The following is a 27,467-nucleotide window of genomic DNA, read 5'->3' as shown; positions in this document are numbered from 1 at the left end:
CCATATTTGACCCACACATCAGGACCTGCGAAAATGACCTTTTTTTTAAAAAAAAACGAACCCCACAACTCAAAATTGCGCTCTAGCGCCCCCTAGGAAAAAAACAAACTAGACTGCCTATATCTCCCACTAGGAAGATCGGAGAGACATGAAACAAAAACCTGTATGTAGGTTTGACTTAGGCCTAGTTTTCATAATTGTATATCCTCGGGCAAAAATCAACAGGAAGTTGGCAATTCCCCCTTCAAGACAAAAAAGTACTAAAAACAGTCACTTTTGCCTCTTTGAGCTGTAATTTGACCCCTTAACATGCTTCAAAACTCACCGAACTGAACGCACACATCAGGACTGGCAAAAATTGCGATCTAATAAAGAAACCTAACCCCAAATTTAAAAATTGCGCTCTACAGCAATTTTTGAATAAAACGGAGGAAAAACTGCTCCTCGGAAGAAAAAAATGACAAAACTGCCTGTAACTCCCACTGGGAAGGTCGGAGAGACATGAAAGAAAAACCTCTCCGTAGGTCTCACTTAGACCTACATTTCATAAATTGACAACCCCCAGCAAAAATATACAGGAAGTTTGCTATTCCCCCTTCAACACAACATTTTTGTAAAAACCCGTCACCTTTCTTCAAACATTATCTCCTCTGAGCGCGTTTGTTGTTTCGGCTTCAAACTAACACAGGAGAGAGATTGAACCCTTCTGATTAAAAGTTGGTGAAAGAGTTGTGATACCTGCTCCGGTTTTGATTTTATGACCCTTCAAAGACCCGCTGCACTGATGCTCCTGCGGTGCTGTTTTTTTAAGATGGCTGCTCAAAAGCAGGAAGCACCAACGTGCCCACACAATGCAGACAAGGTAGGTACACTAGACAAAAGTCTTGGGACACTTCAGACTACAAGTAGACAAAAGTATTGGGACACTTAGGACTAGCACCTGCCAAATACGCGGGCCCGAACAACGCTGCTTGCAGCTTTAATTTGTATTTGTCATCCAATATGGCTCTTTCAACATTTTGGGTTGCCGACCCCTGCTTTAATGCAAGCAAAAATTTGAGTTGCAAGTGGGTATGATCCGATCAGTATCGTGATCATCGTTGCTGATTAATGCCTTTTAATGCCGATTATAAACGCAGATCCCCTCTGGCTAATATTGTATTTATTTTAGTCCCCTAAAGGGTTTTACAGTATAGCATTACTAATGAATTAAAAACGATACTATACTGCCTCTGAAAAATACCGGTGCATTATTATTAAAACATTTTAAGGACATCACGACGTGCTGGAGCAGAGGTGCATGTTTGGCAACGCACACACGTACATAGTACTTACAAGCAGACACGGTGTGATAAGAGGCAGAATGGACACGTTTTGGCTTAAAAACAAAGGATAAAGGTGAAGCAATAAACACTATAGCGCCGCTCTACAAAAGGTGTTTTAAAACATAGCTAGCTAGCTCGCGGCTAACATCCGTCCGCAGTCGGCAGTGTTTTAGCTATTTCTAAATCATTAATCCTCGCCTCCATGGCGATAAATAAAGTACGTTTCTTACAAGTGTCATCAAACATGCTTCACTACACACTGTCGTAGGATACAATAGCTAACTGTTAACAACAAGCTGATGCTCCTGAATGTAAACAAATGGGTGGATCGGCTGTCCCGATACCAAGTACAAGAGCTGTATCTAGTCGATACTACAGTGATTACATCAATGTTTTTTATTATCACAAAATCTTTTTGTCATTTTTGTTGTTGTTTATAAAGTCTAGAAATATTTCCGTGGACACAGGAGAACTTAAATTGTGTATGATCCTGTAACTACTTGGTATTGGATTGATACCAAAATGTGTAGTATCACCTAAAACTAATATAAAGTATCCAAACAACAAAGTAATATGTGATTATTACATTTTAACAGACGTGTAGATACAAACATGTTAAAAGAGAAAGTAAGCAGATATTAACAGTAATTGAAAAATTAGATTAATAATCAATTTCCTACCAGTTGTCCATTATAATTTGAGAAAAGATAAGAATAGGAAATGACTCAATATTTAACTGCATACGTCAGCAGACTAATTAGGAGCCTTTGTTTGCTTACTTACTACTAAAAGAGAAGCTGTCTAGTATGTTCACTATCTTATTTTCTGCCAAAATGTTTCATTGATTGCAATAAGAATGTATCAAAAGATTTGATACATATCTGTATATACATACAGATTAAAATAAAGCCAATATTTTTTTCATGGCCCCCTGTATTTTGGAAAGTATCAAAAATATCAGAAATATGTCGTAAATGTTGCCTTAAAATTCTGGCAACTACTGCAAAATATACAGATTTTTTTTTTTTTATTGTGTACGAAGAAAATAAATAATTAAATGCATAGACAATTGTGTAATAATATCATGAGGTGGATCCTTGTACATATTCATATGTTATTGACTGTTCCAAGCGGCCCTCTGAGGGCCTGACCCACAATGAAAATGAGTTTGACTCCCCTTTGAGACGTGATGCATAAAAAAGTGCATGCTTGAAAACAAACAGGAAGTCTTCCATTCTTGTTTGAAGTGGCCATTTTTGCCAAATTGCAAGGGTTCTAATTCAATCAAAGCCTTCTACCTGTAGGCCTTTTGGCCCCCAAAAACCATCCATCCATTCATTTTCTACCGCTTGTCCCTTTTGGAGTCGCGGGGGGTGCTGGAGCCGATCTCAGCTGCATTCGGGCGGAAGGCAGGGTACACACTGGACAAGTCGCCACCTCATCACAGGCCCCCAAAAACATCTTAACCAAATATACTAGACAGATGGGCGATGGTATCGTATGATGAATGCTGGCGAAGCTCAATGGTTCATGGTTTTATTTGTATAGCATATTTGTAAAAGTCTAAATTCCCTCTCTGGCCTTTGAAATGTTGAACAAAAATTGCCTCGCTCGGCGACTTTCACCGATCAATACGAAAACACATTTATCGTAAACAAAACACAGTAGTTTAAAGATCTCAAGCTTGAAGTCGTCAGTCAAGCCATTTTTGTTAGAAAAGGCCATTGTTGCCAAATTGCAGGGTTGCTATTTTAACACAACTTCTCCCAGGGTATTTTATGCTGCACTTTTCTAAGGTCGAATTTCACTCAATAGCCCCTGGAATATTGAACTAAAATAACCTTCCGACACCAGTTTCACAGAACAATACAGACATCAGTGCACATGTTTATCATCAGGATGCATGAACCCATGCTTGACAATATACAGGGAAGTCAGTCTTTCTGTTTTGAAGTCACCATTTTTGTCAAAATCCGGGATTTCTACTAAGTAGTGGTGGGGAAAAATGATCAATTCTCTGATGCATCACGATTAAAATGTATTTTTATCGATTCTGAATCGATAAACAGATTTCCAATTTTGTATTATTTAGCTATGTTAAATAAAGTAATAGAGAGAGACGGTTCTAAAATGCTGATTTATCGCGGACACACATGGAAGAAGAGATGAGAACATGCTAACCGTGGCGCCAAACTAACTTGAATGTGAAGTACTGAAACAACAAAAGAATACATGATTTGTACATTTCAACGGAAGGCTGGTAGAAATGGTGTTAGAGCAGAGAGTAACCAGCTAAGAAGAGGACATTCGCAAGTAGATTCATAAGTCAGGAGAGACAATCGTATTTATTCTGTGTGGCTGCCGGCTGGGAACATTTCCAGGCGTAGAAATGAATGAGTAGATAAACGACACACGTCTTCAAGTTTTTGGCGCCTGGGGGCAAAGTGTCTAAACATTCTGTGGTTTTAGAGTACACATGCATGATTCAGGTGATAATTTGGTCTGAAAAATCAAAACACTCTTTTTCTTATTCTTTTATTTTTTCGTCCGGTCCAGCAAAAAGGAAAACAGAGGGGAGAATTGTGGCGACAAGAGGGGGATTAGACAGAGAGATACAACAATAACAACAACAACAACAATAGAGCAACATCAGCAAATACGATATGTACAAATATGATGGTAAAAGTGATAGCAGAGAAGCAGTTAGTGAATAAATAAATAATACAGAAATGACAATGAGCATTATTACACTACAAATGGAGCAATACAAATACCAATAGAAGTAGCACTATTGATAATGAACAATACCAAAGTTTACCTCTATTATCAACAATACAGGTGTTCAAATGCAACAATACAAATATGTAATGATAACTAGAGATACAAAAGAAAGCGGATAAATGGAGGGGAAGAAAGAGAAGCAACCTATATTAACCTTGTAGATTGTTATAGTAAACAATAGGTTAAGCTTTGTCAGTGTGCCATGTGTTATACCCAGTTTACCCTAGGGTAACAACGTTAATTTATGTTTGATGAAGTGTGATTATATGCATGAGTGTATGTATGTATATGTACTTGTATATGTACAGTATGTGTATATGTATGTTTGTACAGTGAATGTATAACTAATAACTCGGCCCTTCAAGGTCAGATCTTGATCATATTTGGTGTGTCAGATTAACAGATCATCCTTAAGTGACAGCGCCACATAGTGGAAAATGCCACAACAAATAGGCATGCGGTATTAACTAGAGATGTCCGATAATATCGGCCTGCCGATATTATCAGCCGATAAATGCTTTAAAATGTAATATCGGAAATTATTGGTATCAGGTTTTTTATTATCGGTATCGTTTTTTTTGTTTAGTTTTTTTTGTTTTTATTAAATCAACATAAAAAACACAAGATACACTTACAATTAGTGCACCAACCCAAGAAACCTCCCTCCCCCATTTACACTCATTCACACAAAAGGGTTGTTTCTTTCTGTTATTAATATTCTGGTTCCTACATTATATATCAATATATATCAATACAGTCTGCAAGGGATACAGTCCGTAAGCACACATGATTGTGTGTGCTGCTGGTCCACTAATAGTACTAACCTTTAACAGTTAATTTTACTCATTTTCATTAATTACTAGTTTCTATGTAACTGTTTTTATATTGTTTTACTTTCTTTTTTTTATTCAAGAAAATGTTTTTAATTTATTTATCTTATTTTATTTTATTATTATTTTTTAAAAGTACCTTATCTTCACCATACCTGGTTGTCCAAATTAGGCATAATAATGTGTTAATTCCACGACTGTATATATCGGTTGATATCGGTATCGGTAATTAAAGAGTTGGACAAATCGAAATATCGGATATCGGCAAAATGCCATTACCGGACATCCCTAGTATTAACATACTATCCAATAATGTTCAAACTGTGGTACGGGCTCCATCTAGCGGTACGCCAAATCATAATTTAATTAAATATTCAAAGACAGTGTTACTGTTCAAACTGTATGCAATGTTACAGTGGTCAAAACATATGAAATATACTTGTTGAATAAAACAAGTATAAATGAATACTTAGGCCTACTACGCTCCTGTATTTTAATGTTGGTCATTATGGTGGTACTTGGAGAGTTTTTTCTGAGGTGGTACTTGGTGAAAAAAGTTTGAGAACCTTTCACAAATCTACCATGGCTCTGGTACCATCTTTACACATATATATTTTGGTATAATCATTGACCAAAAAGACAACAGTACATAACCGTAGTGATGTATGAGAAAGCAAAGCAAGTCAACGTCTCCTCTCACAAGGCTCGATGCTCACGTGTCTGTCTCTTTCCCTCGCTGTAGTTGTGGATGTGCGGCGGTCGGATGGAGGACATCCCGTGCTCCAGGGTGGGACACATCTACAGGAAGTATGTTCCTTACAAGGTCCCCGGGGGGATCAGTTTGGCAAAGGTAATCTGTCATTTGGCGCACAGTTCACTACACTACTGCCTCCTTAGGAGCGAAGTCATCTAAAGGCTGCAATGTATCTATAGTGGGTTACAGTGGTGGGCTAAACGACGCCTTTGTCAATTTTGCATAATTGACCGAGAGTGATGTCATTTTTATGGATACTTCCACATAATAAGTCTTAATTAAAACTGTTGTATGGCACATTTAGGTTGATGCGATCATTGTGACCTGCCCGCTTCTTGGTTCAAACCTTTAGTAGAAGCACAAAAGACCCACGCCACGGCGCAAGGGCAATGTTTGGAGCTATGTATGGTCCCGCTCACCTGGTTGAACTTGGCACGGAGGCCATTGCATCCGTTTTTTTAAGATTTTCGTATGCGAAGATCTGTCCTGTGTGTGGGCGTGTACAGACATGGAAAATGAAAGCCCGGCAAATATATATATATATGTATATATATATATATATATATATATATATATATATACATATATGTATATGTATATATATATATATATATATATATATATATATATATATATATATATATATATATATATATATATATATATATATATATATATATATATATATATATATATATATATATATATATATATATATATATATATATATATATATATATATATATATATATATATATGTCTTAATAAGGTTATCCCCCTCATGAAACAGGCCTGTAGAGATGAAATAGTCTTGTGATTTTTTTTCCCACACATACATATATATATATATATATATATATATATATATATATATATATAGGGCTTCACGGTGGCAGAGGGGTTAGTGCATCTGCCTCACAATACGCAGGTCCTGAGTAGTCTTGGGTTCAATCCCGGGCTCGGGCTCTTTCTGTGTGGAGTTTGCATGTCCTCCCCGTGACTGCGTGGGTTCCCTCCGGGTACTCCGGCTTCCTCCCACTTCCAAAGACATGCACCTGGGGATAAGTTGATTGGCAACACTAAATTGGCCCTAGTGTGTGGATGTGAGTGTGAATGTTGTCTGTCTATCTGTGTTGGCCCTGCGATGAGGTGGCGACTTGTCCAGGGTGTACCCCGCCTTCCGCCCGATTGTAGCTGAGATAGGCTCCAGCCCCCCCGCGACCCCAAAGGGAATAAGCAGTAGAAAATGGATGGATATATATATATATACCGTATTTCCTTGAATTGCCGCCGGGTATATATTATCCGCATGCCTTGTTTTACCGCCTGGTCAAACTCGTTTCGCAAAATAATTAGCGCATGCTTAGAATTACTGCCGGATCAAACTTGTTTAGCAAAATAATTAGCGCATGTCTCGTTTTACCGCCGGGTCAAACTCGTTTCGCAGAATAATTAGCATATGCCTTGTTTTACCGCCGGGTCAAACTCGTCACGTCACGAGGGACAATTCACCTTTCAAGGCATCATTTTCCAAAATGGAGGAGGCTAATTTAAAATCGCATAAAGGGAAGAAGATGAAGAGCTATTCAGTAGGATTTAAGGTCCAAGCTATTGAATATGCTAAAAAGAACAGTAAAAATGTTTTATTAATATAGCTGCGCGTGTCAAATAAGAGTCATTAAATGACTCCCGCCTCATGGTAGTAGAGGGCGCTAGTGATCCCAGCGATCATTCTTACGACTACTCGGCTGCAGAAGAAGTGACGACAACAGTTTTCTAAACTGGACTTTCAATCGAAGCAGGAGATAATAATTAAAGGAAGATCTCCATTGAGACAGAGAGACTTTTAAAACTGAAGAAAGATAAGGAAGATTTCTATAAACAAGTTATCGATGCTTTTGTTCAAAAGGAGCTGCGCATGGACTTCATTTATAAGTAAAGGTAAGACCATAATAACGTTTTTTTATTAAATGTGCTTTTCATGATGGTATCCTTACATCACACTCAAATTTATAAGCGCAGGCCTAAATTTACCGCATGCCTTTGGTAAGCGCCGGAGTGAGAAGAGGTTTTAACTTAATTACCGCCCCGGCGCTAATTCAAGGAAATACGGTATGTATATATATATATATATATATATATATATATATATATATATATATATATACATACACATATAGCCAAGGTTACTGTGGTTTATATATATATATATATATATATATATATATATATATATATATATATATATATATATATATACAAACCATAGTAACCTTGGCTATATGTGTGTATATATTTATATATACTATATACATATACGTATGTATATATACATATATATACATATATTTATTAACTCAGTTCTCTTTAACCAGAACTTTGCAACATCCCGTTGGCCCCAATTCACGCAAATTCAACCAATCGCTGTGAATTATGCGCAGCCTCTCAACTTTGTCCAATGCCTGCACCTTCCCTGCACATTTTCTCCATTTAGCGTAATTTTTGCTCATCGAATTTGCCTCTGAGCGGCACCTAAACAAACCTGTCAACTGTCTAACAAAAACTTATGTTTGTTGCTTGTGTAGACAAAGCAGGAACAACAAAGGGTAGCAATATATCAACAATTTATTTCCTCAAACAGCACAATTGTCATCATCCCGCGTAGTTGAGACCTATTTCCTGTTTTTGTGTATAGCGCTAAGCCCTCTGGGTAATGTATAATATGAACATTTACCTCCGAGTTTACATGTATTTATGTATTTATTTAATGTAGAATTATTCAGGCTAAGTGATATCATATTTTCATTTGCAATGCTGACTTAGCCAGAAGGCAACATTTACATGTTAGAGATGTTGAAGTGTGATGATCATTTTCTCTGATTTACCAACAAAAATTAACGCTATATACCTCTCTCAATGGTTTAAAAATGCTATTGCCATGCAGAGGCATATGTGTTGGAATATGAAATAAATAAGGAGAATGTCTAATTCATGACAGCGGACAATAAAGAAGCCTTTTGTGGTGTTTCTCTCTGTTATTATAATCAATGATTACTTTAGTTAGTTATGATTAACTTAAACAGTACAAACATTTGACAATGAGCTTTGAGGATGTGCGTTTCGTCATCTAGTGTCCAGTTTTAAGTTTGTGTGGTATAAAATGAGTGAAACATCAATACAGTGTTTGTTTTGCAATTCTGTTGAAATCCTGTGCTTGAAGCTGGGGTACTTAAATCTTGTGTCACCAGGCAGAAATCAAATTGTAAATCCCGCCCTCCACTCTGCACACCTCGCTGATATTTCCTCCCAGTCTTCTCCTCTCTGGAAGTGTACGAAATCGCGCATGATATCTGTACATGCACACGTATATGTTGTTGACAGTCTGAAGTTGCATCAAAGGATCCCCTTGTTTGTATTTTGTTGCAGACTATCGGTAACACATGTCGCCACGCGAAAGGTTACAAAAAAATGGGACATTAGATTACCTGTCTAGAAGGAAAACAGACCCTTGGGCGTCCAAAGTTAGTCCAAGACTGTCACGAAATGCCCTCCATCTTGAATACGCCGGACCGATATTTATTCAATCTTTGGCTCGCCTTTGGTTTTTTAGACTTACAGCGTTTTTCTTTTGTTCCTCTGTTTTCCTCTTTCGGGGTTTTTTAGCCGCATATGCTGTAACAGCAAGCGCAGGTATTGCGATCTTTCCATGTGGGTGTTCGGCAGCCATGCTTTATTGAAAACAAGTTCGCAACGTGCACGTGCTTCACTATATATCGCGTCAGCCAATGAGGAGGCTCCTTCGTGGACTCTGCTCACCCCTCCTTTCTCTAAATCCCGTGGTTGCATCTGGAGGGGTCGGCTGCCAGGATGACAAATGATTTTGTCTTCCGGGGTTTTATTTGCTAAATACTTAATTTTAATGCACGGACAGCACGCAGACCTACGATTACTGTTACGATATACTGTATAATGCTAATATAATTGTTTTTTTTTTTGTTAAATAATATAACTTAGGTACCTCAGCTTTAAGGAACACATAAAGCATTGTATTTCCTAACTATAAAGGCGTCCCCTCGAGCGCCGCCAAAAAATTATGTTTCTCAGCTGTAGAATGTACCAGAGCGGTACTCAGTCATAATACCGTATTTTTCGGAGTATAAGTTGCACCGGAGTATAAGTCGCACCTGCCGAAAATGCATAATAAAGAAGGGAAAAAAACATATATAAGTCGCACTGGAGCCCGGCCAAACGATGAAAAAAAAACTGCGACTTATAGTCCGAAAAATACGGTACACTTTTCCACCAATTGTGGCAGTAATGACAATATCAAATCAAACAGTAGAAGTCTGGAGTTTAAGCGTCAAAAATATGACTAAATTGGTAAAGCTCTATTTTCATTTGCTTTTCAATTTATTGACAGTTTATTTCAGAAACATATATATTATTATTTATTATTAATTACTTAGTTAGAATGTATTTATTTTAGCACTGGGTAATTGGGTGTAGATTTAGTTGTCATCAGTTTTAATGAGTCCCTTATTTTGCAGTGTATATGATAAGTATTTATTTTGTAATCAGCCTGACCTAAGCCTTGATAATAATATTTGTGATTAACACATGCTTTCATATCACTTGACAAGGTTTATCATGTTAAACTGTAAGAAGGTCAGATTCATCTATCCATTTTCTATCGCGTATTCCCTTCGGGGTCGCGGGGGGCGCTGGAGCCTATCTCAGCTACAATCGGGCGGAAGGCGGAGTACACCCTGGACAAGTCGCCACCTCATCACTGGGCCAACACAGATAGACAGACAACATTCACACTCACATTCACACACTAGGGCCAATTTTAGTGTTGCCAATCAACCTATCCTTATTTATTGAATATGATTAAAATCAAGAGTAAGATTACTAATTCAGTGTTAATATTTGAGTGGGCCTCGAGCCCCTCTGAAGTGGACAAGTTGGGCCCTGAGGTGAAAAAGGTTAAGAACCCCTGACCTAAAGCATAATCTTGTGCATAAAATCACAAGATTATGGTAAATGGTAAATGGGTTGTACTTGTGTAGTACTTTTCTACCTTTTTTAAGGAACTCAAAGAGCTTTGACACTATTTCCACATTCACCCATTCACACACACATTCACACACTGATTATTTCATGTTTAAAAAAAAAAAGCCTCAAAACACTGCAACTTTCTGATAAAAGCTTCCGCAAATTCAGCCATTTCAGTCTGCAACAATCGCAAAAAAAGCCTGGAGGCACTGACTACTGGTAACATAAAATAGCCGCTGGTGTTTTTTTATGTTTTTTGGTTTTAAAAATTGAACTTGGAGCCAGTTGCACACAGCCCCTTTAAACTGTAGTCTTAAAGTAGCGTGTGTACGTTAGCCATAACAGCTAATTTGTTGAGCCGTCAGAAGCTATTTACCACAGAAATTATATCAAAACATCAATAAAACATTGTGCACCCTTGAGAGTAGCCATTAATTCTTCAAATAGATATTTTAAGACAACCCACATCGGCAGTGGCTTCTGCAATCAGAATCAGAATCTTTATTACTTTATTAATCCCCGAGGGTAAATTAAGAATTTCAGCACAATCCCATTCAAGAGCAGACAAAAATTACAGGGAGACAGAACAGGATCGCTGACGAGTCTGCCAACTTCTGACGCCCCTTACGAAAAAAGCTCCGGGGGGGAGTAAAAACAAAAATAAATTAAGCAGCGATGGACGGGACCGACTTTGACGGCACATAAAATCCAAACCGGAGCAGTAATTAAAACTCTTTCTTCAACTTTTAATCAGAAGGGTTCAATCTCTCTCTTATGCTAGTTTGAAGCCGACACGACAAACGCGCTCAGAGGAGATAATGTTCTAAAAAAGGTGACCGGTTTTTACAAAACTTTTGTTTTGAAGGGGGAATTGCAAACTTCCTGTTGGTTTTTGCTGGGGGTTGTCAATATATGAAATGTAGGTCTGGGTGAGACCTACATAGAGGTTTTTGTTTCATGTCTCTTAAGACATTCCTACTGGAAGTTACAGGCAGTTTTGTCTGAGTTTTATTCCTAGGAGCAGTTGTGTCTGTGTTTTCTTCCTAGGGGGCGCTAGAGCGCAATTTTGAGTTTTGGGGTTGGGTTTTTTTTTTTTATGAGAGCGCAATTGTTGCCAGTCCTGATGTGTGTGTCCAGTTTGGTGAGTTTTGAAGCATGTTAAGAGGGTCAAACTACAGCTCAAAGAGGCAAAAGTGACTGTTTTTACTAAACTTTTGTTTTGAAGGGGGAATTGCAAACTTCCTGTTGATTTTTGCTGAAAGATGTCACAGTATGAAATGTAGGTCTAAGTGAGACCTACATAGAGGTTTTTGTTTCATGTCTCTACGACATTCCTACTGCAAGTTACAGGCAGTTTTGTCTGAGTTTTCCTCCTAGGAGCAGTTGTGTCTGTGTTTTCTTCCTAGGGGGTGCTAGAGCGCAATTTTGAGTTTTGGGGTTGGGTTTTTTTATGAGAGCGCAATTGTTGCGAGTCCTGATGTGTGGGTCCAGTTTGGTGAGTTTTGAAGCATGTTAAGGGGGTCAAATTACAGCTCAAAGAGACAAAAGTGACTGTTTTTACTAAACTTTTGTTTTGAAGGGGGAATTGCAAACTTCCTGTTGATTTTTGCTGAAAGATGTCAATGTATGAAATGTAGGTCTAAGTGAGACCTACATAGAGGTTTTTGTTTCATGTCTCTACGACATTCCTACTGGGAGTTAGAGGCAGTTTTGTCTGTTTTCTTCCTAGGGGGCGCTAGAGCGCAATTTTGAGTTTTGGGGCTAGGTTTTTTGATTAGATCGCAATTTCCGCCAGTCCTGATGTGTATGTCAAATTTGGTGAGTTTTGAAGCATGTTAAGGGGGTCAAATTACAGCTCAAAGAGGTGGCGGAATAATAATAAAACCTTACAATTACAATAGGGTCCTCTGTCCCAAAGGGACATTGCGGTCCCTAAAAACAATATTCAGTCTAAGAGGGGGTCCAGACTGAGGCCAAGGAAGGAAAAAAAGAACACAAAGGACATTAAAGACATTAAAAGAGCAAAACTGATGCAACCAGCTGCCACTCCAGCAGTGCCATTTCTACATACAGCTACAAAAGTAAAACAAAAACAAAATTAAAATAATAATTAACCAATAATATACATTGCGCACACATGATTGCACCATGCATAGATAAGCAACCAAACAAAAACATAATTTCAACACTGTGGTGGCCTCTGCGGTGTTCCACACCATCGTCTGCTGGGGTGGGGGGAGCATGGCCAGAGACAGGAGCAGACCCAACAAAGCAACCAAGAGAGCCGACTCCCCCCTCGCGGCGCCATCTTGGAAAAAAAACAAACAAAAACAAAACAAAAAACAACCAAACGAAGTGAAAACTCAGACAAAACCGAAAGTCTAAGTGACACATTTTCAGTAAAAAGTTTCAAAATAAGAGTCTCGGCATAAAAGTGCATACAAATGGAGAATTTTTAACAGGCAGCGCCAAATCTATCAGAGGTGGTCCAGATTTATTAGTGGCAGGCCTCCAAAAATAGATGAATGAAACGCTGTGAAACAAAATGTTCTTCGCATTAAAGCATCTGCCTCCTAGAATGACAAAAATTCAATAATTGAGAGGCAAAACGACCATGTACCTTTCTCCAGCATGTGTGTTTTGGAGCTTGAGGTCTGATTAGTTGTAATATGTTCCACTCGTCAGCTGTGAATGGATGTCTTTGTCTGCTTTTTTTATAGCATTGAAATAAAAAGAGCTTTTTTCACAGCCACAATGCTGCGTCTGTTATAACTTCCAATTAGAAGTATATCCTTCAACAATTACTTCTCTCTCCAAGGTCTCCTTTTACCTGTGTCTTGTTGTTTCATGGGTTTTCTTATAAATAGACAAAAACACAAACAGGAGGCTGTTGCTCTGGGAGAAAAGCGCTGCAATGTAATGAAGGTTAATAAACACATAAAGGCAAGAAAAAAAAAATCATACAGTATAGAAGAGATGAAAGAGGTTTTTAAATGGCAGAAGATAGGAAATGATCACTTTGTTGCTTTTGTTCGCTCATTCGCGTCCTCGTCGTATCTTCTTATAAAAACATTTTGCACATGCCATCTAAAATCCCTAAAAATGGTTCGCATCCTCTACTTCCAGAACCTGAAGCGCGTGGCCGAGGTGTGGATGGACGAGTACGCCGAGTACGTGTACCAGCGCCGGCCCGAGTACCGCCACCTGTCAGCGGGTGACATGATGCCGCAGAAGGAGCTGAGGAGCCGCCTCAATTGCAAGAGCTTCAAGTGGTTCATGGCCGAGGTGGCCTGGGATCTGCCCAAACACTACCCGCCGGTGGAGCCTCCGGCCGCTGCCTGGGGAGAGGTAAGCGCTACCCTACAGCACTTTCGTGTCCGTTATAAAACCTTTATTAACTCTACAGGCAATGCATTAACACCTTGGCGAAAAGTAGGGAGTGAAATTACTGCCAAAACTCCACAAACCCACAAATAGGTTTTTACTCAGTCAAACTATTTTTTTCAGTTAAAAAAAATATCCCTAAGTAAAAAAGAAACAAAACGGTTTTCTTCAATTATAAAAACGATTCGCAAGTAAAAAATATATATTTTTTTTAATTAAAAATTATATTTGCAAGTAAAAAAAAAAAGTTGTGCAAGTGAACAATTATTTTCTCCAATTAAAAAAATGATGTGCGAGTAAAAAAAAATTCTGCAAGTAAAAAAGCTTGGTTTTTTTTCAAATTAAAAAACGATTCGCAAGTATTAAAAGTTTTCTTTAATAAAAAAAAGATTCGCAACTGAGGAAAAATTATAAAATGTTTTCAATAAAAAAAAAACAGTTCCCACGTAAAAAAACTATTTTCTGCAAGTAAAAAAAGGATTCGCAAGTAAACTATTTTTTTCAATTAAAAAAACACAATTAAAAATCAGTTTTCTTCAATTAAAAAAACGATTCGCAAGTAAAAAAAAAAAGTTTTCTTTCATTAAAAATTATATTTGCAAGTAAAAAAAACAATTTGTGCAAGTAAAAAATAATTTTCTCCAATTAAAAAAAATGATGTACAAGTAAAAAAATAAATACATTTGCAAGTAAAAAAAGGATTCGCAAGTATAAAAACTGTTTGTTTTTTTCAAAATTTAAAAACGATTCGCAAGTATAAAAAGTTTTCTGTAATAAAAAAAAGATTCGCAATTGAAACATTTTTTTTATTATTCAATAAAAAAACAGTTCCCAGGTAAAAAAAAAAAAAAAATTTCTACAAGTAAAAAAAAATGATTTGTATAAAAAGTTTTTTTTTTTTTCAAATTAAAGGATTTGCAAGTATACAAACAGGTTTTTTTCCAAATTAAAAAACGATTCGCAAGTATAGTATAAATGATCTCATGAAACAAAATTCCTGAATCTGGTTTTGTTTTCCCCCAGATCCGGAACACAGGCAGTGGTATGTGCATGGAGGTGAAACACTTTGTGTCAGGCAGCCCCGTCCGCCTAGAGAACTGCGCAAAAAGTCGCGGGGAGGTGGCCTGGAGTCACGGACAGGTGAGGTCGAACACTTTGGACTTACTCTTAAGCAGGGGTGTCCAAATTTTTTCCAGTGAGGGCCACACATTGAAAAATCTAAGCTTGTGGGGGCCATTTTGATGTTTCTTTTTTAAAAACCAATACAATATATAGATTTTTTTTTTTTACCTTTAGGGCTCCCCTCAAGTTTGGTTCCAGGGACCTGCAAGGATCTCTGTTATAAAAACATAAAAAATAATTCCTATTTTTCATTCAAAGCTTAAATCTCTAGATCAGGGGTGTCAAACTAATTTTCATTGAGAGCCACACACATCACAGTTATGGTTGCCCTCAGAGGGCCGCTTTTAACAATGAGTAATATATGAATATACATATGTGTGTATATATATATATATATATATATATATATATATATATATAAAATACATGAACAATATATGTTTTTACATAAGCTGCAAAAAAATATAAAAATGTTACTTTAAAAACTGGCAGCTCAGTCACCAGAATTTTACAGTAAAAGCAGTGGGTTTTTTTTTACAGCATATAATAAAAAATGGGATAAATGGAATGGAAAGGAGAAACAATACTACTGTTTTTAGCAGTAAAATTCAAGCAACAGAGCTGCCAGTTTTTTGTTTTTTTTACCGTAAATTCTTCTTGTTTAATGTTTTTTTGTTTGTTTTTTAATGTTTTAGTGTCTTACTGTATATTGAAAAAAACAGTACCAAAGTTGATTTTACGGTAAAAAACTTAGTCGGCAGAATTTAACTGTAACATCTATTGTCAATTTTAGGGTCTACAATTTGATTGATGATTTGTTTTGAAATCATAAGTCAAGCAGATATTTAAGTACAGTATTTATCTTTATTTTAACCCAAAACTGTTTAGGGGGGAATACATGATGATATAGTATTTAGATTTTGATTCAATTGAATTTTAAAAGATATGCAATTGCATGCAGTACATGATTTTTAATGTCAAAAGGGAAATAAATATATTTAGTAAGAAAAGATGAAGCATTTAATAACGCATGTTATTTCCAGGCTCTGACCCGCCACATAAAATAATGAGATTGGCCCCAGAGCCTTGAGTTTGACACCTGTGCTCTAGATCAATTTCAAGTCTTTCTGCCGGTACAAAGGTTGTTCAGTTTTTTTAAGTTTTATGATCTTTTTGTCAAAACAGTGTTTTTTTGGCAAAAGTACAAAATATCCAATAGTCAAAGTGAAAAATTTTATGTGAAGTAATTGGAGCCTTAAATAGGTCAATAATTCATAACAACATTGATTTTAATTTGGTATTATTGTTTGAGCAATGCAAGTTTGTAAACAAAAATGTCCTACTAAAATTATTGGGGGTCTAAAAAGGCCCCACTCATAACGGTGTTAAAAAAATCATACTTTTTTTTTTTTCTTTCAACGCTCAAGTCTTTATGTCTAAGTCTATAAGTTTCATGTGTTCTTTGTTTTATGCCCTTTTTGTAAAAGAAAACGTATGTTTTCTTATATGGCAAACACTCAATATATGCAATATTTTCCCGAAAATGTTTTTTCTAAGTAGAATATTTTTGTCAGGCAATGTTGGTGACGAACCCCAAGATGTAGAGATGGCAGGCTTGATGCAGGAAAACATGAATTTTAATGTCAAAAATAAAATGCAGGAAAACAAGAATCAGGAACCAGGAAACAGGCAAACTGGAAACAGCTAACAGGAACCAGCAAACAGGAACCAGGGAACAGCTCACAATACTCCAGCACTGACTGGAGGGCGAGGCAGGTATAAATAGCAGCCGGCTGATTGACACCAGGTGTGGCCAGGCTGCCATTCAGCCGCAGGTGAGGGGAAACAGCGCTCAGGGAGACAAGCAGGAAACTGAACCAAAATAAGAGCGCTGACAGGAAATAAAACACAAACACAGAGGAAAAATTAAAACATAACCAAACTGTCAGTGACAAGCCTGACAATTTGATGTGAAGTAATTGGAACTTTGAATAGGCCAATAAGTCACAACATTGATTTTGATTCATTATTATTTTTTGAGCAATGACAGTTTTAAAGAAAAAAACTTTTATTTTTAGCTTTGTGTTGTTATAGTCAACAATGCAAGATTTTATTGTTACATTTCACCTGTTTGCTCTTTTATTCTACTTTTGGATGCCATCCATCCATTTTCTACCGCTTGTCCCTTTTTTTTGGGGGGGGGGGGGGGGGGGGTCGAGGGGGTTGCTGGAGCCTATCTCAGCTGCATTCGGGCGGAAGGCGGGGTACACCCTGGACAAGTCGCCACCTTATCGCAGGGCCAACACAGATAGACAGACAACATTCACACACTAGGGACCATTTAGTGTTGCCAATCAACTTATCCCCAGGTGCATGTCTTTGGAGAGGTGGGAGGAAGCCGGAGTACCCGGAGGGAACCCACGCAGTCACGGGGAGAACATGCAAACTCCACACAGAAAGATCCCGAGCCCGGGATTGAACTCAGGACTACTCAGGACCTTCGTATTGTGAGGCACATGCACTAACCCCTGTTCCACCGTGCTGCCTACTTTTGTATGTGTTTGTTATTTATTTATTTATGTATGTGTTTTTTAAATTTATTTATGTAATAGTATTCTTAGGATGTACCGCGGGTCATTAAAAAACTGGCCGCAAATGACCCCTGGGCCACACTTTGGACACCCCTGTGTTGTAACCTCTGGGTTATATAGTTCATGTGTGATGATCATTCATGATTTGCATACTTGATTTAATTGCTGATAAATTAATCTATTTTTACAGTTAAAAAGAGTTAAAAGGGAATTGATTTGATTTATACATGTATTTGATATTGATTATTTGAGAAACACTGACACTGAATTGAGTTGTTTTCTACTCAGTAGCCTAACAAAGGGTTAACTAAAATACTGAATGTTCCACAATTAATTGCGGCAAACCGGATGTTAGAAAGACCGGGAGCAGGTGCAGTGTGGTTGTTGAGATTGAACATTACGAGCCTACGGGTGAATGAATGAACGACAGATAACAAGATAAAAGGATCGATTTGTACCGTTTTGTATGCCCATTTTTTTCTTACACAAACCCCGTTTCCATATGAGTTGGGAAATTGTGTTAGATATAAATATAAACGGAATACAATGATTTGCAAATCCTTTTCAACCCATATTCTATTGAATGCACTACAAAGACAAGATTTTTGATGTTCAAACTCATAAACTTTATTTTTTTTTTGCAAATGATAATTAACTTAGAATTTCATGGCTGCAACACGTGCCAAAGTAGCTGGGAAAGGGCATGTTCACCACTGTGTTACATCACCTTTTCTTTTAACAACACTCAATAAACGATTGGGAACTGAAGAAACTAATTGTTGAAGCTTTGAAAGTGGAATTGTTTCCCATTCTTGTTTTATGTAGACCTTCAGTCGTTCAGCAGTCCGGGGTCCCCGCTGTCGTATTTTACGCTTCATAATGCGCCACACATTTTCGATGGGAGACAGGTCTGGACTGCAGGCGGGCCAGGAAAGTACCCGCACTCTTTTTTTACGAAGCCACACTGTTGTAACACGTGCTGAATGTGGCTTGGCATTGTCTTGCTGATATAAGCAGGGGCGTCCATGAAAAAGACGACGCTTAGATGGCAGCATATGTTGTTCCAAAACCTGTATGTACCTTTCAGCATTAATGGTGCCTTCACAGATGTGTAAGTTACCCATGCCTTCGGCACTAATGCACCCCCATACCATCACAGATGCTGGCTTTTGAACTTTGCGTCTAACAGTCTGGATGGTTCGCTTCCCCTTTGGTCCGGATGACACGATGTTGAATATTTCCAAATACAATTTGAAATGTGGACTCGTCAGACCACAGAACACTTTTCCACTTTGCATGAGTCCATTTTAGATGATCTCGGGCCCAGCGAAGCCGGCAGCGTTTTTGGGTGTTGTTGATTAATGTCTTTCGCTTTGCATAGTAGAGCTTTAACTTGCACTTACAGATGTAGCGACAAACTATTTAGTGACAGTGGTTTTCTGAAGTGTTCCTGAGCCCATGTGGTGATATCCTTTAGAGATTGATGTCGGTTTTTGATACAGTGCCGTCTGAGAGATCGAAGGTCACGGTCATTCAATGTTGGTTTCCGGCCATGCCGCTTACGTGGATTGATTTCTCCAGATTCTCTGAACCTTTTGATGATATTATGGACCGTAGATGTTGAAATCCCTAAATTTCTTGCAATTGCACTTTGAGAAACGTTGTTTTTAAACTGTTTGACTATTTGCTCCTTGTTTGGACGCTTCCATCCAATGAAATAGCTCCGTGGAAGGACTTCCTGAAACGTTTCATCTCACCCCATCCTTTCTTGTGAAAGACTGAACATTTTTTGGGAAGCTGTTTTTATACCCAATCATGGCACCCACCTGTTCCCAATTAGCCTGCACACATGTGGGATGTTCCAAATAAGTGTTTGATGAGCATTCCTCAACTTTATCAGTATTTATTGCCACCTTTCCCAACTTCTTTGTCACGTGTTGCTGGCATCAAATTCTAAAGTTAATGATTATTTGTCATGTCTGTGTAATCATGTTTTGTTTTAGTCATGTTTTGTTTAGTTATTGGACTCTTTAGTTTCTGGCTTTTCACTCCCTTGTCTTGTTTCCATGATTACCCATTAGTTTTCACCTGTCACGTCACGCACCTGTTTCACGTTTTGAGTCACGCACCTGTTTTCGTTAATCACGTCTGTAGTATTTAAGTTCATTGTTTTCAGTTTGTCTTTCTGGTGACACCCCGCATTTATGCTTCTGCACACTCTCCACACCCTTATGACCCTTGCTGCTCTTTTTTCATGCCGGTTCCATGCCAAGTAAGTTTTTGTTTATTAAGCCACAGTTAGTGTTTTTTGTTGTTCATAGTTTCTGCCTTTGTGCAAGTATTTGTTTTCATAGCCAAGTCGTTTTCTCCGCCACTGTGCGCGCTTTTCGTTTGAACTTTTTTTTGTAGTTATAGTGTTTAAATAAATCATGTATTCACCTTCACGCCACATCTGGTCCAATTCACTTGCACCTTGGGAGAACAAACCAAGCCATAGTCCCAGTCTTGACATTATTTGCAAATTTTTTTTTTTTTATCAGTTTGAACATCAAATATGTTGTCTTTGTAGCATATTCAACTGAATATGGGTTGAAAATGATTTGCAAATCATTGTATTCCGTTTATATTTACATCTAACACAATTTCCCAACTCAAATGGAAACGGGGTTTGTATAAAGTAAATTTTTATTTGCACATTTCCGACATCCTGTCCAATTCTTTGATCGTAGTTAATCTACACCCTGGTCTAAAGACTTGAGGTTGGCGGCATGGCGTAGTGGGTAGAGCAACCGTGCCAGAAACCTGAGGGTTGCAGGTTCGCTCCCCGCCTCTTCTGCCGTTGTGTCGTTGGGCGGGACACTTCACCCTTTGCCCCCGGTGCCACTCACACCGGTGAATTGTATGATGAGTGATAGGTGGTGGTCGGAGGGGCCGTTGGCGCAAATTGCAGCCACGCTTCCGTCAGTCTACCCCAGGGCAGCTGTGGCTATGAAAGTAGCTTACCACCACCAGGTGTGAATGATTGATGGGTTCTACATGTAAAGCGACTTTGGGTACTTAGAAAAGCGCTATATAAATCCCAGTTATTATTATTATTATTATTACCCAACATGCAGAAATAGACCGAGCTTCCATGTTTCTATCCAACTTCAAACTGCCTTCGCTAAGTTCGGATTCATCCTCAAGAATGTTTGCCTTGCTGTTTAGGTGTTAACGTTCGGCTGGAGGGAGGACATCCGTGTGGGCGACCCCATGCACACCAGGAAGGTCTGCTTCGACGCCGTCTCGCACAACAGCCTCGTCACTTTGTACGACTGTCACGGCATGAAGGGCAACCAGCTGTGGCGCTACCGGAAGGTAAATCTGCAAAAACTTCCCTAAGGCCTGACGGAGGGAGATTCCAATCTGTTTTTTTTTTGCTTCTTTTTTCGAAAAGGACAAGAGTCTGTACCACCCTGTGAGCAACAGCTGCATCGACAGCAGCCCGAGCGAGCGCCGCGTCTTCATGAACACGTGCGACCCCTTTTCGCTAAGCCAACAGTGGCTCTTTGAGAGAACCAACGCCACCGTGCTGGAGCAGTTCAACCTGGGCACCGACTGACACCGCCGTCACTGCACGGTGAGTAGACCACGCGGTGTTACACCCCGCCCTCCTATAACACTAAGTGAGCCGCCTGCTGATCTGGCCTCATGTTTATCCAGATAAACACAGAGGCCGAATAACGAGCTGTTTGGTAAACGGCCGTGGAGGCGTGGCGAGTGGGCGGCCGACATCCAGCATCCAATCACCCCAGGGGAGTTTGTGACCGAGAAGCAGGTGCGTGCTTATTGAAGTTCTCGTGTCAAGAAGTGATACAAAAATGAACTAATGTAGTGGAGGTTTTCATTTAGCTCAGCATCGAAAGTAGAAAGGTGCTTCCTCCCCAAGACACAAAAAGACTAAAATGTGTCATAAACTGTACATAAAGTAATCATAAAGCACACAATGAACGGTATTGTATCACCCCAAGAACATGCTGGATGAATAATACGTTAGCTCTACAACATGGGTGTCAAACTCTGGCCCGCGGGCCAAATATGGCCCGCCGTGTAATTTCACGTGGCCCGTGAGGCGATATCAAATTAACACTAGAGCTGGCCCGCCGATTATATATACGGTGCCGCGGTACACCGTTAATTCTCTTACATCTTGCCAAACCTCCCGGGAGACTCACAAATTTCAGTGCCCCTCCCGAGAATTGTAACGTCCCCTTTTCGTCCAGTCCGAGTGGTAGCCCAGTTACCTACTCAGTGGCCTAGTGGTTAGAGTGTCCGCCCTGAGATCGGTAGGTTGTGAGTTCAAATCCCGGCCGGGTCATACCAAAGACTATAAAAATGGGACCCATTGCCTCCCTGCTTGGCACTCAGCATCAAGGGTTAGAATTGGGGGTTAAATCACCAAAAATGATTCCCGGGCGCGTTCACCGCTGCTGCTCACTGCTCCCCTCATCTCCCAGGGGGTGATCAAGGGTGATGGGTCAAATGCAGAGAATAATTTCACCACACCTAGTGTGTTGTGACAATCATTGGTACTTTAACTTTTACATAATATGTGCGGCTTTGGCACGCACACAGAAGTGAATGCAACGCATACTTGATCAACAGCGATACAGGTTACACTGAGGGTGCCAGTGTAAAAAAAACTTTAACATTGTTAGAAATGTACGCCACACTGTGAATCCACACCAAACAAGAATAACAAACACATTTTGGGAGAACATCCGCACCGTAACACAACATAAACACAACAGAACAAAGGACGCTACAAGGTGTGTGTGTGTGTGGGGGGGGGGATGTATATTATTATTATTTATTATTAGCCTTTATTTAACCAGGTAAAATCCCATTGAGATCAAAGATCTCTTTTCCAAGGGAGACCTGGCCAAAAGGGCAGCAGCAAGGTTACATTTAAAACAGTAAACAAATACATAAAACATCACATTTACAACATTAAAACTTGCTCACATGACACATGTGCATACAGACAAGGTAGACTGCAGTCCTTTCACAGAAGCTTTAAACTCATTCAACGTAACTAGGGTTTGAAGTTTAATATTCGATCGTAGGTTATTCCAAGCCTTTGGTGCTGAAAACCTAAATGCTGTCTTGCCCAGTTCAGTTCTTACTTTGGGGACGACAAATTGCAGAACATTCATTGAACGAAGATTGTGACTTCCTTGTTTCTTTGTTAAAAGACAAGACAGATAAGATGGAGTGATACCCAGAATGGTTTTGTAGATGAAAACATACCAATGATTGAGGCGTCGAGCACATAAAGATGTCCAGTTAACCATTGAGTAGCGTCCCGGAAGAGTTAGTGCTGCAAAGGGTTCTGGGTATTTGTTCTGTTGTGTTTATGTTGTGTTACTGTGCGGATGTTCTCCCAAAATGTGTTTGTCATTCTTGTTTGGTGTGGATTCACAGTGTGGCGTATATTTCTAACAATGTTAAAGTTGCTTATACGGCAACTCTCAGTGTAAACTGTATCGCTGTTGATGAAGTATGCGTTGCATTTGCTTGTGTGCGTACAGAAGCCGCTCATATCTTGTGACTGGGCGGGCACGTTGTTTGAAGGGATGAAAAGCGGACGTGACGTCAGCTCGTAGAGGACGTTAAAAGCAGTGCCTGTAAGGCACGCCCCCAAGACTGTGGAATACGAAATATAATGACTTATGAACACCTTCGTTCGATAATGAAGGTTGCCTCAGCTCAAAGCCTGAGCCCTGACATTAATGAACTAGCATCCAAGAAAAGATGGCAGGTATCTGGCTTGGACACATCAGATTAGATCATCCATCCATCCATCCATTTTCTATCGCTTATTCCCTTCGGGGTCGCGGGGGGGCGCTGGAGCCTATCTCAGCTACAATCGGGCGGAAGGCGGGGTACACCCTGGACAAGTCGCCACCTCATCGCAGGGCCAACACAGATAGACAGACAACATTCACACTCACATTCACACACTAGGGCCAATTTTGCCAATCAACCTATCCCCAGGTGCATGTCTTTGGAGGTGGGAGGAAGCCGGAGTACCCGGAAGGGAACCCACGCAGTCACGGGGAGAACATGCAAACTCCACACAGAAAGATCCCGAGCCTGGGATTGAACCCCAGACTACTCAGCACCTTCGTATTGTGAGGCAGACGCACTAACCCCTCTTCCACCGTGCTGCCCCAGATTAGATCAGTGTGTTGCAAACTGAGCAGTTTAAAGTCCTGAATGGTTGGTTTATTCATTATTTTATGTTCAAATTTATTAGCCTGTGGAAAAAGTTAATGTTGATATTTACCTCCGAAGGCTGCAAATAGAAAAGAGGCATTCCATTTTTATTTAAATTGTATTTGATATGCCATTGATATTTTTTAATTATTATTTGAAACTTGATTTTGAATGTCACTATAAAGTTATATAAGCCTTGCTTGTTCAATATTTAATGCAAAACTTGTTTGGGTCCCTATTAAAAGGTTAATTTGTTCAACCTTGGCCCGCGGCTTTGTTCAGTTTTAAATTTTGGCCCATTCTGTATTTGAGTTTGACACCCCTGACCTACAACGATTGTGGATCCCGCATATTCCCGATTCAGCATTTGCAAAACATGCAAATTCTCATATTTTTGTTCCAAATTTGTTCAAAATTGTAAATAATTGTATATATTAGGGGTGTAACGGTACACAAACATTTCGGTTCGGTACGTACCTCGGTTTAGAGGTCACGGTTCGGTTCATTTTCGGTACGGTAAGAAAACAACAAAATATACATTTTGGGTTATTTATTTACCAAATTTGCAAAATCTTCCACCAAAAATATGTTTCTTACTGGAATATTTGATGTGAAGTAATCCGAACCTTGGATAGGTCAATAATTCATAATAACATTCAATATTATGTTTTGAGCAATGAAAATCAAATCATTGTATTCCGTTTATATTTACATCTAACACAATTTCCCAACTCATATGGAAACAGGGTTTGTAGAATGTCAAAAAGACGTCTCAGTTACTCGCGTTTATTCGGTGATCTCAGAACGTAACCCCTGAAAATAGCAGGGGATCTCCTGTATTTTTATTATTTGATTGGATTTGACTTCACCTGACAATTAGCGACGTATTAAAAATTGGAGGAGTTTTTGGTACACTAAAATGAGAGTTTGAGCAATAGTCTTCTAAAATAGTAAAAATATTTTGGAAATCTACGGGTATTCCAAAACATGTTACTGATATGAATTTAAGATTTTTGAAACTGTTCCTACATTCATTCTTCTAGACCATCTGCAAAGTGTCTGATGGTTCGCCAAAAAGTTTTTTTTATAAAGTTTTAGAAAGAATTAGCAAGGGGCCAAACTACACCACGGATCCCGGGGGTGGAACTGACAAGGCGTCCGAGAGGAAATTAACATCAGCGTCTGTTCCCAGGTGTCAGTGGAGGCCAGAGGTAGAACCCAAAGATCTCTCGTGGAAACCGACCCCAAAACGTGGAACATTTTATCGACTTCGAAAACCTGCTTTCTCTTTTTAAATCACGGACAACACAAGCAGGCTCTTGGATTCTAACGGATGGTCTACATACAAGACTTCCTTGATGGCCTTCAGTTGTTGCCTTCGGACTCTGGACTACGCCCTCAACAGGATCCAGGAAGCAAAGATTGTGCTATACTGCGGACATTTTTCCAAACCAACTGTACGTATTCCCTTTTATACCCAATAAAGATATTCTTTTATAGAGTGTTTGTACTTTTTACTAACAGAGTTTTCCTTTAAAGTGATGACCTAAAATTTCTCAAAAAACAACAGCACCCAAAGGAAACTTGTCACGGTCAAAGGACCAGAGAAGTAAAGTGTACTCCTTCTAAGGTAGGATTTATTACAGTTTTAAATTTCGTGTTACACATTTGATCTTTTCTTGGTATTTTCATGAACGACTGTTGCTAGTGTAAAACGTTTTGGCAAACAGCAAACATGCGAACACGCTGACTTGATAGTATTTTCAGTCGTTTGAGGCTAATCGTAAATCAGTGTTTTTTTTCGTTTGCGTGTGTTTAATTTTTTAACGTCTAGGATCGTAGGATAGATTTTATGACAGGGTATTATGGCCACGCTAAAAACAAAAGAAAAAACAGAGGACAAAATGGCGAATTTACGAGACTAAAAAAGGAAGATTACGAAGAAAAAAAAACATTCTACACCTAGCATACCTTTACTAGTTTGGTTTTCTGGATCATGTGTTTGTTTGCCAATGCGATTTACCAAATCAATTTGTATGATTACGACTTAGAAAAAGGTTTATGGCAAACAATTATTTAAAGAAAATTTTGGCTAGCAGCAATAAGCTAGCAAGCTAGCCAAATTAGGCATAATAATGTGTTAATTCCACGACTGTATATATCGGTTGATATCGGTATCGGTAATTAAAGAGTTGGACAATATCGGATATCGGCAAAAAGCCATTATCGGACATCCCTATGCACAATCATATAAAAGCTTAAGAAAAAGGGAAAACAATCCTTTGTTTGAGCAAATTTCCTGTAAAATAGACAATAATAGTTGGCTATTCGGCTGCTTAACAAGATAATCCCTATTTAAAATGACGGTTACTTGTTCAATGGCGATTTTATTAGTATCTTTCTACTACAATTCATCCAAATTATTTGTTCCAAGCCCTTTTCTTGCATGTATACTAGGGGTGTAACGGTACGTGTATTTGTATTGAACTGTTTCGGTACGCGGGTTTCGGTTCGGAGGCGTACCGAACGAGTTTCCACATGAACATATTAAGTAGCCGCCGAAGCTAAAGAAAGAAAAAAAGAAGACAAAAAAAAAGACCAAAAAAAGCATGCTGTCATTGCCAATCAAGGCTAATCGTCCTCAGTGGGTTTTTTTTCGTAATTTTTGTTTAAAAAAACGATGAAAAAAATAGTTTTAACATCCAAGATCGTAGAATAGTTTCTATGACAGAATGTTTGGGCCACGCTAAACATGGACCATTCTACATCTAGCATAGTTTTGCTAGTCAGTGTTTTTGGGTCATGTGTTTGTTTGCTTACATGATTTACCAAACCGATTTGTATAATTACAACTTAAAGGATGGTTTATGGGGAGTATATCACAAACAACTAGTAGCAAAAGCTAGCATGCTGTCTTCAAAGTCATTTTAGTTGGTTAAGGCTAATCTTTTTTTTTCGTTAGTGTGTTTGCCTCTGTGTAACAAAAATGATTACCGTATTTTTCGGACTATAAGTTGCAGTTTTTTTCATAGTTTGGCCGCGGGTGCGACTTATACACACGACTTATGTGTGAAATTATTAACACATTAGCGTAAAATATCAAATAATATTATTTAGCTCATTCACGTAAGAGACTAGACGTATAAGATTTCATGGGACTTAGCGATTAGGAGTGACAGATTGTTTGCTAAACGTATAGCATGTTCTATATGTTATAGTTATTTGAATGACTCTTACCATAATATGTTACGTTAACATACCAGGCACGTTCTCAGTTGGTTATTTGTGCCTCATATAACGTGCACTTATTCAGCCTGTTTTTCGCTATTCTTTATTTATTTTAAATTGCCTTTCAAATGTCTATTCT

The 27,467-nt window shown here is 38.7% G+C and overlaps 1 protein-coding gene across 2 annotated transcripts in view; it reads left to right on the top strand.

The window, feature by feature from the left end:
- Positions 1 to 27,218, top strand: part of LOC133607760 (polypeptide N-acetylgalactosaminyltransferase 10-like) — a 127,187-nt gene extending 99,969 nt beyond the window's left edge. The window contains exons 8-14 of one of the 2 annotated variants that reach the window (XM_061962699.2): positions 5,679 to 5,786; positions 13,872 to 14,093; positions 15,153 to 15,269; positions 21,050 to 21,199; positions 21,279 to 21,461; positions 21,545 to 21,659; positions 25,293 to 27,218. In XM_061962699.2, coding sequence (XP_061818683.2) covers positions 5,679 to 5,786; positions 13,872 to 14,093; positions 15,153 to 15,269; positions 21,050 to 21,199; positions 21,279 to 21,443 — 762 coding nt within the window. In that variant the 3' untranslated portion in view covers positions 21,444 to 21,461; positions 21,545 to 21,659; positions 25,293 to 27,218. The remainder of the gene's footprint in view (positions 1 to 5,678; positions 5,787 to 13,871; positions 14,094 to 15,152; positions 15,270 to 21,049; positions 21,200 to 21,278; positions 21,462 to 21,544; positions 21,660 to 25,292) is intronic. The other variant, XM_061962700.2, reaches the window with a different exon arrangement.
- The last annotated feature ends 249 nt before the right edge of the window (positions 27,219 to 27,467 follow it).

This window comes from Nerophis lumbriciformis, linkage group LG09 (assembly GCF_033978685.3).
Source record: "Nerophis lumbriciformis linkage group LG09, RoL_Nlum_v2.1, whole genome shotgun sequence".
Lineage (NCBI taxonomy): Eukaryota > Metazoa > Chordata > Actinopteri > Syngnathiformes > Syngnathidae > Nerophis > Nerophis lumbriciformis.
The sequence above is the reverse complement of the archived record's forward strand: the minus strand, read 5'-3'. Positions and strand labels throughout refer to the sequence as shown.